The sequence below is a fragment of the Octopus bimaculoides genome, chromosome 3, assembly GCF_001194135.2.
Source record: "Octopus bimaculoides isolate UCB-OBI-ISO-001 chromosome 3, ASM119413v2, whole genome shotgun sequence".
NCBI lineage: Eukaryota > Metazoa > Mollusca > Cephalopoda > Octopoda > Octopodidae > Octopus > Octopus bimaculoides.
The window spans coordinates 146,644,790-146,658,952 of NC_068983.1; the positions used below are offsets into that span (position 1 = coordinate 146,644,790).

A 14,163-nucleotide genomic window follows, 5' to 3' on the forward strand; every position below is an offset into this window, starting at 1 on the left:
AGATCTTTCCAGCAATCAGATCTGGACACAATGTAGCAATGGATTACTGATTGGCAACTCAAGCTGGCTGTAGACAAGTGAACCTCCATGTATTTTGTGAGGGAAAAACCCAAGCTTTACATTCTCCCTCAACAACACCAATCCTAAGAAGTCTGCTAGTGAATGTGACTTGGACATCATTGTCAACAATGATTTGCATTGGACAAACCACATCTCTAAAATTGTCAAGAAAGCTACGTGTCTTAGCAGCACTCAGTAAGACCTTTGTCAGACACTCTTCAGCTATCTATTTAAAGCTGTATATGGCTCTGAAATGTTCACATGTAGAGTTTGCATCACCAGCCTGGAACCTCCATCTTGCTCAGCATATCAAAATCCTGCAGCTAGATGAATACCTGCTGCCAGGTATCTATAATATTCTGAACATTTTGCTCCCTTGGGCATGGACACATAAAAGTTCCAACATCTGGTAACTTGGTAGACACTCACAAGATTATCTATCATGTTTGAATTAACAACCTTTGACACATTTTTGCCTACCATATGTCTAATACTTGTGGACATACTTACAAAAATAAAAAAAAACAACACAACACTCATGACTTTTATAAACATTTTTTCATGTTCAAAATTGCTGGCTTGCTAGCTCCTGTCAAACTGTCCAACTCATGCCAGCATGGAAAATGGATGTCAAATTATGATGATGATAATGATGCTGCTGCTGCTGCTGCTGCTGCTGCTGCTGCTGCTGCTGCTGCTGATGATGATGATGATGATGATGATGATGATGGTGATGATGATGATGATGGTGATGATGATGATGATGATGATGATGGTGATGATTCATAAGATTTTGGTCAGCTTGGAGCTATTGTAGAAGACACCTGCCCAAAGTACCATGCTGTGGGGTGTATTAAATATGTTACTTACCTTCTTTACTGCATTCCAATACCATGTATTTGCACTTCCTACAGAGAAGAGTAAAAGTTTTATTATTATATTTCTTAATGTTAAAATCACATCTTTATACTGTTACCAAATCATGTTATAAGAGAGTAGCAGCTAGATAAGTTATAGAAATGCATTGTGTCTATAGTCAAGGCATTGTTTTGTAAATGATATAGACCATCTAAGTTAAAGCAGTTAATACATAGAAGAACTGTTCAGCATTGTAATCAGTGGGTGTGTTGTAAAACTGATGAGCATCACATCAGCCTGAAAGTATTTATTTGGATTTTGCCTGTGGTAGCAGTGTTAATAACTTGACATTGCTTTCAATTCTATCACAATCACTTCAAAATAAACATGAATGAAAATATCAATTGGCTCACTTCATCTAATTTCAAATAGGAGTTGTGCAGACAAATAAGATAATGGACTATCTTCTCATAGATTGTAAGTTCAAATCTGCTGAAGTGAGAATAGATCAAATTAGGAATAGATAATTGGAAAAGCTGTCTCTGATAAACAAACTTTCTATCTAGGGTGAATTTTTCATCTGTTTTACACCATGAAGCTGAGAGATAAATACTCACTCACAGAATACATTTGTTTTGGAGGAGATATTTTGCATTATGTGTAAGCACAACTAACTATTGCAAGTAGCAGAGGCAATATATAATTAACGAGTGCTTTCATTAACCAGTGGAAAAGAGTTTGAATCCATCTAAACAACTCATCCATGATAAAAGCATCTATCATGTTTTCATCTCTGGATTAACCGATTCTTTCACTTCCTTCCAAATATGGGGAATCATTATTTGATGAGGTAAAGAGATCAATGATTTGGAAAAATTTATTGGACAATGGCAAAATACTTTGTGATAATCACTAATGTCCTTCTTCAATCTGCATTAAAATCTTGGTTCACTCATCTGGGATCAACAAAAGTAATCACTGGAATCAGTAGAGTCAAATTTAATCCATCACCAAAACATAAATACTCCATTGAGTAAAGCATAAACTTTCAGTGAGCCAAGGTAATATACTAGGGCTCCATTTCTAGTTGTTGCTATTCCATTTTTCCATTTGGTTACTGTAACAGGAAACAATGCAGCATGGCATATAACATACTATAACATGGCATAAATGTTGAATAACAGAAATAAATATTTACTCAAAGGAATTTGCTTTGAATCCTGGTATCAGTCCCATTTTGCTGCCTGTGGGGTTTTGTGTGAATTGTACACCATATCCGTCAATTGAATTACCAAATGTTCCATTACTATGAAAAAATAAAAAGGAATGTAGAAAAATCAATAGAGACATAAATAGAGAAAGAAAGAGTCACAGATAGAAAAAGAATATAGATCAATTGATACAGAAAGATAAAGAGATAAAAGAAACAAAGAGGGCAACACAGACAGATTGAAGCAAAAATATAAAAAGTTAACATATTGGAAGGATATAAGATATATTTAGATACTCAATTTCGATATTGTATACTTTGGCAAGTGAAATGACTTAGTTTATACATTCAGGAAAATTATGCTAATTCTGCACCACAAAACCATAGCGGTATATTCTCTAAGTTGATATTCACTACAAACATTTTGTTTTATTTCTGGACAAGAAATTTTATTCTATCCTCCTCCTCCTTGCCGCCGCTGCCGCTGCCACGACGAAGACGACGACGACCACCACCACCATGTTGAGCCTAAAACTATATGGCATGGATTGTTTTATTATCAAATGGCATGATAAATGTTCATGTTCTGCATTGTCAACATCATTATTGCTCTCACTGTTGTTATTGTTAATGTCATTATTAATGCTATCAATATCTAACTAAAGTATTCTCTTTTTGTGTCACTAATATTATTTACAATATGTGAAAAAAGTGCAAGTTTTGTTTTTAGTCATTATTGCAGAAGAAAAAGGCATTGGCAATTTGATATCAATGTTAGTTATTCAGTGTGTGGTCTATTTCTTCCAGATATGAGGAGTGGTTTTCTTTAAATAACATTCTTGTATTCTATGATAATAGGTTTAATTATATCTCTTGTTGCAATAAATATTATTCAAAGACAAACTCGGGGAATGGTATAGTTGTTGTTATTGTTGCTTTGCTCACTTCAAATTTGATCTAGCACACACTTGATTAATGGTGTCCCATCAATAGACATCTCATATTGTTTTAGATTGTGTTTGTCTAGAGTTAAATTGCTCAATGTGTTCCCTTTTATTTTAAAATGGTAGTTTGTAATTTAAGAGAGATTTGGCTGGCATTTTTTTTTATCTTGACAAGATGCTAGGACTTGAGTATTTATAAATGAGAGACAACATCAAATATATTTTTAGAATACAGCTGTACCATTAATATTAATGTTTAATTCTTTGAAGTACAGTTTTTTTTATTGTTTTAAATAGTGTTTGTCAATGAGAAACTTTATTATAGATCTGACATCTTTCCACATCTATTAACTGGCTTTTGATTTTTAACATAAATCAATAAAACCATATATAAGGAGCTATTCTCATGGAACCAATATAAAAGTATTTATATAATATAGAAGACAGTCTCATAGTCAAAATACGTCAATTGCATGTTGTTCTCTAAGCAAGCAAGATAGCTTCTAAATTTATATACAAAATTATCACAAAGTGAACCTGAACAAGTAAAAACAATGTCAAGACATGAATGTTTCTATGAAGAAGACTAATGACTTAATTATTTATTTTCATATATTGAATTGAGTCAAAAATTTTGTAATATTTTGTTAACTTACTGGCTTTATTTGTCAAGTTACAACAAAAGCAGCCTGCATTCAAAGTAGAGGCTATCATGTTGCATTGTTCTTTGGTCCCATACTGATACCAGTTTATCCTTTGAAGTGAAGAGCTCCTTCACTGAAGCCTCGACCTACCTCTGGTTGATGTGTCATAAGCATGGGAAGTGAGCCATGGATCAAGTAATAATCCATGGTAGACTATATGCTGGGTGTGGCATCAGTTCAATTCCCTCAAGTTCCTGGAGTTTATTCCAGATTGGTAGAACAGTATGAGGTCTTGCTGCAGAAGAGCTCACTTTCTGCTAACCAATTCTAGGTACTTTTGTTGTGCAATGGCATCCATCCACTCCAGCTGTTCAGGATACAGGTTGGCATTGATGGTCTGACCGTCTGGAACGAATTCCACCAGATGCCAAGCATCACTTTGTGTTCAAAACGACTGTGTTCCAAACAGCCATATTTGGTGACAGGTTCTGGAAGCTGGCCCTTGCTTAACTACTGCTTATGCATGGTAGAACTGTGGAAAAATATCCCTTTGGATTATTACTTGTTCTGATCCCAGGTTCACTTCCTGCACTCATAATGCTTCATCAACTAAGTGGAAATGGAATTTTCAGTGAAGGAGTTCTTCATCTTGAAGGACAAGAACTGGTTTCAGGATGGGATCAAAGAACTGGCAAAAAGGTGGTTTCAGACAGTGCAACAGGATAACCTCTACTTTGAATGCTAGACTGATTTTGTTGTAACTTGACAAATAAAGCAAAGAAGTTTCCAAAATATTGCAAAACTTTTGACTCAACACAATATTATTATAGTGCATTATCAATCACATGGCAGTCTTTTTAATTATATAAAATAATATACTGTCACTTTCAAATAAGTGGGCAGCAAAAATACATTATTCAGTTTTCTTACCTTCTTCCAACTGTGGAACACAAATGATTTGCAATTTTTTCACTGTTCAAGTTGTTTTCACAAACATTTTCATATGAACCATTGTGATACACTAGAATTGTGTTGTTTATGTATGTAACTAGAAAAACAAACAGAAAAAATACAATACAAGACAGAAAACAAAATTTAATTTTAATTTAATTCATCTATAACCAATATCAGCTTATGCACATACCATTACGATCACCACCAATGTTTATCACTACTATACTTATATGTGTGCTGGCATGTGTATGTGTGTATGTATGTGTATAAAACTGCAAACATGTGTGTGTATAAATAGGATACAGCCTTTCATCTATGCACACTTTGCTGAACATATCAATGCAAAATTGTTAACAATTTAAATGTTAAGATATTTGTATTTTCTGACTGCACACTTGGTTTATATAGGAATATTGAAATGACCTAAGCAGCAGTGGAAACATAGTAATCAGAGTAAAAGTCCCAAGAGCTATCATTTCTGCTGGTAACAAAGGAACAAGTAAAAGAAGCAACTGATGTTAAGCATAAAGAAGTAAAAAAAATATAAAGTTTCATCATATATATAGATGTGCATCCCTCACTTGTCATAAAACTATTCTAACAAGATGACACTTGAATTCATCTCAACATTTTTGCAGAGTAATATACTGAAGAGAGATGTTCTTTAAGGTACTTCATTATGTGAGTCAAAAATTGAAGGGATGGAAGATGAGGAGATGCATCTACATGTTGAGCAATGCATCTCACTTATTGTACAGCAGGTCACTGAATTAAAGTAAGAGGGCCAGTGAGTATATGACTACACTATTTCTCAGACATGATTAAAATAGGGACTTGATTGGTATTCTGGCAAGGCATGTGAATGATTTTGTGCTCTGAGGAATTGAATTGTCTGAGAAAGGTGTGATTATAGTATTGAAAAAGAAATTTAAAGCAAGAATTTGTGTATTCAAGAATTGAAGATTGAATATATATCAATCTAAGACCACTCCCAATTCTCTTCTCAAGATAATGTTAGCGTCATAATCAGGATATGTTTATGAGGCTGAAGACCATGCCATTCATATATGTAAAGGGTAAAGACCCCTTTGGTCATGAATGGCCATGAGATTACACCTTGAAAATTGTCCTCCAATGTTCAAGTTCAGGCAAGGTTGTTTATAGAAGACCAGCAGTTGCCCACTCATAAAAGTCCTCCCTCTCTACGCCACTGATATTATTCAAGGGAAAGTCAAAAGATGATACATCTGGCACCAGTTATGTTGCAACTCATTTCTACAGCTGAGTGAACTGGAGCAATGTGAAATAAAGTATCTTGCTCAAGAACACAACACACAACATGATCTGAGACCTGAACTCACTACTTAATGATTGTGAGCCTGATCCTCTAACCACTGTGCCACACACACAGACACACACATGCAGTTTACACATACACATACATACACACAGACACACATACTCTCTCTTACACACACCATCATCATCATTTAACGTCCACCTTCCATGCTAACATGGGTCGAATGGTTTCATGAGCTGGCCAGGCAGAAACCTGCACCAGACTTCTGTGACTGTTTTGTTAAGATTTTTACAGCTGGATGCCCTTCCTATCACTAATCACTCAGCAGAGTGGACTTAGTGCTTTTTATGTGGCACGAGCACAGGTGAGGTGAGTAGTGTATTTTATGTGGCACAAGCATACATATATACTTTACAAATATGCAGACATACACATATATACTTATATTTATATAGAGAGAGTAATTTTTTCTACGTACAGCAATAGAATTCATCAGAACCATCGTCACAGTCTTCTTTACCATCACAGCGAAGTCCTTGTTTGATGCATTTCAGATTTTTGCATTGCCAATGTCCAATTGCACATGAAGCTGAAAGTAGAAAATTGGGAAAAAGAAATCATCCATGGAATCTTTTGTAATCTCAAAAGCTATCTACTTTGCTGCATTATTCACTTTTTCAGGTGTTTTCTAGCAGGTTCTGTAACTATACAGAAGCTTTCTCATTTGCTCCACTGTAGATATACTAAATATCCCTGTCATGTACTAAGGAAGAAATAATTCACTATACTTGCCAACTAAATTTGGAGCCTGCTATGTGAGAAATGCTTTTTGCCTTTTTTTAAATCAATCCAGTTAAAACCTTAACTGATTCATTTTCTTGTTGAAGCCATTCTGTTTCTATTGATTCACTCCTCACTTGAAGCTATGTTCTCCATTTAGTGATTAGTAAAATGGCTGAATTACTTTTTAATAAAAGCTTTTTATGTCTCCCATATAATAGTTAATAATCTGGCTGATTTACTTCCATGTTGAAGCTATTTTGTTTCCTATGAAACAGCTGGAAACCCAAATGCTTCAAAGCCCAAATTAAAATGTTTTGTTTTTTTATGTACCTGATAGAAACTGAGAGATTTAAATTCTCAGCTTTGTTAATTTGGTTTTCATGTAAGCATTGACAACCAAGCTCATTCAGATACCAGTTACTGTTAATAGTTGGCAAACCAGTTGTTTCAATTTTTATTTGAAGCCTTTTTATTCTCAAGATGTTGTTGACATCCTAGTTATTTCTATTTCAATTTCAAAGTATTTTCTTTCGCATTCAGTTATTGTTAGCAATCTAGCTGCTTCCACTTCCATTTGAAGTTTTTTTAAGTACCATGCAGGACTTGTAAACTTAAATATTTCAGTGTGCCGCAGGATTCTGTTCTGTTAAATCATTTTTGATTCTGGTTGACATAAGTCGTATTATACTTTGTTAAAAGTTCTCTCGCATGGGTGAACCATGTTTTGTTGAATTTGTTTAAGACTGTTGCTGTTTTTGCCTGCGGGCCTGTTAAATTTTGTGCTTGTCTTCTCCATTTTGGGGCGAAGTGATTGAAAAAAGAAAAAGAAAAATGGGGTGTAAACTATTTCCAGCACATGCTGGGAGTTATGCTTCAGTAGCTGGGAAAGGTACAACCACAGACTTGCTAGAAGTGCGATAAATTAAAATTGAACAGAAGCTGGAGGAATACTACAGGTTGATTCAGAAGAAGGGATCCAGTTTAAAGCTGACCCCTCCAGAAGAAGTGACAACCAGTACAAAGAAAAGAACAGTGGTTTATAAAACTCTATCTACAACCACCAAGAAAATTGAGATAGCTGCAGAAGAAGCGATTGAAGAATGTCTGAAGGAAATAAAGAGCCTGACAACATTCTACACAAGAAGCAGAAATTATGGTACAGTGAAGGTAAGATTTGCCAATGAACAAGAGGCAATAAATCACTCCGCTGTGATGCTGAAGACAGAAAAATGGGCACTCCTGCCTACCTACTGTAGCAAAAGAGTCACTAGAGTGAGAATAGGCAGAGTACTGCCAGAAATCAAAGAAGCGTGGCTGGTGGCAGCTGTAATGCACAAAACCGAGGAGGATGCCAAAAGTCTAAAGATGACAAGGACAAAGAAGGTAAATTGAAGGGGATACGGCACAGAAATGGTCATCCAGGTCAGACAACAAGATTTAAATGAAATTGCCAAAGAGGTGATTCTACCGGAGGACATAAGGTTGAGAGTGATGGTAGAAGGAAGACCACCAACTTGCTATCAATGTGGGGAAAAAGGACACATTAGAATAAAGTGCCCCCAGACAGGAAGTAAAAACGAAGAAAGCCAACAGGAGAAGAGTGCTGAAGTGGTGGGCGTAGCAAATGATAAATGCACGGAAGAAGTGGAAGAATCATTTACAGAGGTGACCAAAGGAAAAATAAAAGAACTAGTGAACTCACCTCTGAAGAGTCCAATAAAGAAAAAGAAAGATAGTGAAACAAACTATACACGATTTTTACTACATGAACCTCCACCAGCATCACCAACGAAGGAAAAAAAAGGAAACCATCAGAGACAACCCAAGTTTACCACAGAAACGAACAGTTAAAAGACCTGGGAAAAACAAATTGCATATGGTAACATATACAAAAAGCACAGCTATAGAAGGGAAAATCACCAAATTTAAATCGGTGAAAAGAGTAAAATTACCAATGGAACATTACCCAGAAAATACAAAAGCCATATCAATAGACCAAGAGAGATATGAACAATTAAAGAAATGGTTTAGAGACAAAATAGACCCAATGGGAGTGAAGGTAGAGTTTGATGACCTACTGCCTGTTGTAGATTACAAAGACTTGTTGCCATATATAAAATGGTAAAGTGTAAGTAAGCTTTTAAAATTCTGTTAAATAAGACTACACATATGATACTAAAAACGAAACAATGCTATAAAAACTTTTATCAAAAACACTTAAATGGTGCTGCTTGAGAGTGGGGTTCAAGCAACCATTACATCCTCATTCAATTATTATCCATCTCTCATTCATTCGTTTTATGTTTTTTGTCCCCACTGTGGTGTTCTGTCTGTCCTTGTACCATTCCCCTCCGTGTTACGGCCTGTGTGCCAAATAAAAACAGTTGGCAAGGTATGCCATTTGGGTCAGTCATGCAGACGACGAAGTACGTCGTTATAATGTGGGACATATCATTGTTGAGCAAGACATAACAGTGGCAACAAGGTTTTGAACACATGCAGGATATAACATGTAACAATGAGAAGTTGAAAACATGCAGGATACAACAATGGCCACAGAATACAACAAGGAAAACTTTGGTGACAAGAATTCAAAAACAGGTAGGATACAACAATGACCACAGGATACAAGCAAAAATTCAGTGACGAAAATAATTCTATGAAATAATAGCGATAATAGAATATGATGGAAAAAAATTCTGCTGAAGAAGGATTTTGGGAGTACTACCTAGGATACAGAGAAAAAAATAATACAAGTCTGTTGAAGGATTTCAGTCAGGTCACTCACGTGTTCATAGCACTACTCGTAAGAATGTAAAGCCAGTACTACCTGTGGCATACATTCAAATAGCATGGTTCGAATGTGTAATACATAGAGTTGAAAACAAAATAATAATTGCTGATATGTACATATCAGAGAACTTTATGTAATAACTTATTTATCTGTGAACTAGAAGCAATAGAATATGACGGGAAAAAAGCTGTTGAAGAAGGATTTCTGGAGTACTACCTGGGACACAGAAAAATATAATACAAGTCCATTGAAGAATTTCAGTCAGGTCGCTCATGTGTTTGTAGAGCTACTGGTAAGAATGTAGAGTTGGTACTACCTGGGGCATTTTGGAGAAAAAAGATTTTGTTGTTCAGTGTAATATATAGAGTTGAAAAAAAAAAAAATTATCAATGGAGAACTCTACGAAATAATAAATTTTTCTGTGATAAGAAAATGAAAAAAAAATTTTTTTTTGTCCTGTATAGAAAATGAAAATGAAAGAAAAAAAAAAGGAAATAATGATAATTCTATGTGTAGAAAAGATGTAAAAATAATAATTCTGTGTGTACTAAAAAATGGAGAATGAAAAAATAAAATAACAATAGTAATAATGCTGTATGTAGAAAAAAAAGATCTCAAAAGGGGAGGTGTTGCGAAGGACACCCCTAAATAAATAGTGGACAGCTGTGAGGAGTGGAGTCAGTCAGCGAGGTGTACTGTTCGGGCCAGTCATGCAGACAATGAAGTACATTGTTATAATACAGGACATATCAGTGTCGAGCAAGACGTAACAGTAAACTAGCTGCTTTTCTTCTCAGTTGAAATTATTTTTTGTCCTCTATAATAGTTGGCAACAGATCTGTTTCAGATCCTAGTTGAATTAATTGTTTCAAGTTATTGTTAAAATAATATTGTTTCTTATGTACAAGAGTGGCTGTGTGGTAAGAAGTTTGCTTGTCAACCACATGGTTCTGGATTCAGTCTCACTGCATGGTACCCTGGACAAATGTCTACTATTATAGCCCTGGGATGACCAAAGGCTTGTGAATAGACTTGGTAGGCATAAACTGAAAGAAGCCCATTGTATGTATATGTCCTCAACATCACTATCATCATCATTTAACATTCATTTCCCATGCTGGCATGGGTTGGACGGTTTGAGAGGAGCTGTCCAGATTCCAATTGGCTGTTGTGACATGGTTTCTACAGGTGGATGCCTTTCCAACTTCCAACCACTTTACAGAGTGTGCTGAGTGTTTTTTATGTGTCACTGGCATGGGTGCATTTACATAGCAGCATGAGTGCATTTTATGTGGCACTGACATCTGTAAAAGACAAGTCTGTATGTATGGGTGGATGACAACGATTTTACTTAGCTTGATGCATTTTCTCAAGCTGACAACTTAGCTTTTTTTAAATACTAGTTGAAGCTGTGGCTTACTCATGAACAAAGGGTGTACATGTATCATGTACATGTCTCTACATGTCACATTGTAAATTGCAGCTTTCCACTAGTATTCGTTTGTCTTTTGCAGCTGTAATAGAAGCAGTTGAATGCAGATCAGTTTTCAGGTTCTTGTACTTGAAAGGTCGTACTCCAATGAGACTTTCGATGAGATGAAAGAAGTTTATGGTGATGATGCATCATCATGTTACATAGTGAAGCACTGGCATTGCCAGTTCAAATGTGGTTGGACATCGGTAGAAACTGCTCCTTTTCCTGGATGACCCCATTCTGCCATTGATGACAACACCATCCACAATTTTGGAGGTTCGGTACATAACTATTTGGCAACTAGCTCAAAAAGTGAAGATAAGTGTAGGGTCTGTGGAAAAAATCATTCATGACCATTTGCACACGTGAAGTTGTCTACACGATGGATTCCTTGGATGCTCACACCTTTTCTGAAGCAGGAATGAGTCAATTGCTCCCAGGCTCTTTTGAATGTGCCAAGAAAGCAGGGCGCACTATTTCGGAAGACTTATCCCACAGGGTGAAATATGGGTCCATCACTATAATTCTGAGACTAAAGTCCAGTCAAAGCAATGGAAACATGATAACTCACCACCTCCAAAGAAGGCTTGTATCCAACCCTCAGCATGCAAGGTAATGGTCTCAGTCTTTTGGGACCAGCATGATGGTTTTTCTGGCAAAGGCACCACAATTAACAGGGCATATTATGCTTCTCTGCTGTAAAAATTGCGGGACAGCATGAAAGCAGAGATGTGTGAGATGTTGACTAAAGGAGTCCACCTCCTCTAAGACAATGCCCCACTTCACAGTGCACATGTTGCTCAGATGAAAGCACACTCCTGTGGCAATGGAATCCTTCCTCATTCCCCTTACTCTCTCAACCTTTCACCATCTGACTTCCACATCCATGAAGTCTTTTTTGAAGGAGAAGCAATTTTTGGATGATGATGAATTTATTTCCAAGGTAAAGTCTTGTCTCCAGACACAACCTACCGACTTCTACTGACAAGGTCTTCACAGCTGCATAAAGTGAAGGGAGAAATGCTATGTAGAGAAGGACTAATAATTATGCCAAGTTTCATTTATCCCAGTCCTTGGGAAGCGGGTCAGGGGAAATCTTTAAGGAACACTCTTCGTAAATGTAGTAAGTCAGATTTATCAAATCCAAGTTGTAGATAATTTGTTTTCCATGCAATAGTTTTCAATTCAGTTGTCTCAATTTTCTGTTGAAGCTGTTACTCTGGCAACATTTGTAAACAGCTCTTTTGATCACAAGTTTCCTATGCAACAGTTAGCAAGCCAGCTGTTTCAGTTATCAGTTGAAATTATATCTTCTAAAATAGTTGGTATCAGCTTATTAATTTGTTTCATTTTGTTTTAAAATGTTTTTGTTTGTAAATTGGATTACTGATTGAAGTGTCTGTTCTCTACATTTCATGAAATAAACTACTTATGGATTCTTTAATATGCCCAAGTGACCACATCTGGTCTAGACAGTAAATTTACTAAAACAAAATCATCTGATACTCTAATAAAAAGCAAGATATCTATCTTCTTACCACAATTCTTTTCATCGGTGCCATCTTCACAGTCAATTGCTCCATCACACATACTGTCTTTACGAATGCATACATTTGTGGAATTAGTTTCATTGCGACCTGGAGGACATCTAACCTCACCGTCTTCACAAGCTTGAAGATGTAAAAAAGAAAAAAGTGAATATATGAATTGTAAATATTCTATAAATAAGTAAATAGCACATTTAAGCATGTTTAATTTTCATGTAATCTTTTCCTGTTGGAATAATTAGTAAATGAATTACTTGCCTGACAACCAATCAATTTCAATTTTATAATTTAAATAGGTTTGCTTCATCAGAAATGATGCAGCTGTGGTCACATACCCTTTCATTAAGATGTAAGCATAGATCACTAGTTAGGCAGCTGGTAACATAGTATCATCCCAAGCTGTAAGGGCTAAAAAAGGCTTAAAGTGGTAGGTGGTAGGGATTGAAATCAAGAGGCTATGTGGGAAGCAAGACAAATATATTTGCTTGATCCAGTGGATGATGTAACTGATAGATTTAAGCTCCGATACATTTATTGTATCAACCTGTAGTGTAAGAAGTTCAAACAGAATTTTAAAGTTGAGACTAAAATAAAAGTGCATTCCAGAAGATTTGAAACTTTTCTAGGAGAGACATTTATTAATTTCAAAGAAGTACAATACTATAATATTCTATAAATAGGATCCTTTTACTTAAATGCACTTGCAGTACTCCAGCCACTTCGTAAGGTCCCATGGAAGTCCTCCAAATTGAAGCTGTCAAAGACTCTTGTCACAGCTGCTTTCCTCTTCTTCAGCTTCAGGGACAACCAAATTATAGGGAGCAAGGTCTGGTCTGTAGGGAGGGTGAGGGACAGTTTTGATGCCCATCTCTGTCAAATAGCTGATTACTGTGATGGAATTGTGGACTGGTATATTGTCTTGGTGCAGGTACTTTGACCTTCTGTGATGAAATTTCTTCTTTAACTCACTCAAAAACCTTCACAAAGTATGCTTTGTTGACTGTCTGGCCAGAGAAAACCCAGTGGATGTAAATGATACCCTTGCTGTCGAAAAGGGGATAATCATGAGCTTACTGGTGGACTTGCTTTGCCTGGCTTCTTGTGCCAGTGAAAAACAGATGTTCAGCTCATACAACTTAATCTATAAGCAGCCTGGTGCATTTCATATGTTTCTGTAACATTTTTGTCCAGTTTAGCACAAAAATTTATTGCATAGCAAGCTTCTAAACTGTTTCCTTGTCCTGACTGCATTCTGCAAACTAGTCAGCTGTGACAAGCAGTCTTTAGTAGAGTGTGTTCAAAGTGCTGTTACAACTGACTCCTTCCCTCTGGAATAAAATAGTTGGCAGGACAATTTATTTGTTGTATCATAATGATATACTAAAATTACAATAATTTAAGACAGTTATAAGCACTTCTCCTAAAAAGATTGTCTCAAAACTTCTGTAATGCACTTTGTATTTGTCACCAATTCACTGCTGACTTTTTGTTTTAAAGTTTAATTACAAGTCATGATATCCAAACATTTCTCAGAAATTAGGAGACTAGATAAAATGAAATGGTTTCTACCAGCTTCTTCATTGAAAATTTACTAT

General features: G+C 35.9%; 1 protein-coding gene across 1 annotated transcript in view; it reads right to left on the reverse strand.

Annotated features, from left to right (window-relative positions):
• The window catches only part of LOC106878182 (atrial natriuretic peptide-converting enzyme), a 39,157-nt gene that overhangs the window by 24,255 nt on the left and 739 nt on the right, over nt 1-14,163 (reverse strand). The window contains exons 2-6 of the mRNA XM_014927322.2: nt 12,560-12,691; nt 6,449-6,559; nt 4,647-4,764; nt 2,117-2,224; nt 931-968 (exon numbers count right to left, since the gene is read on the reverse strand). Coding sequence (XP_014782808.1) covers nt 931-968; nt 2,117-2,224; nt 4,647-4,764; nt 6,449-6,559; nt 12,560-12,691 — 507 coding nt within the window. The remainder of the gene's footprint in view (nt 1-930; nt 969-2,116; nt 2,225-4,646; nt 4,765-6,448; nt 6,560-12,559; nt 12,692-14,163) is intronic.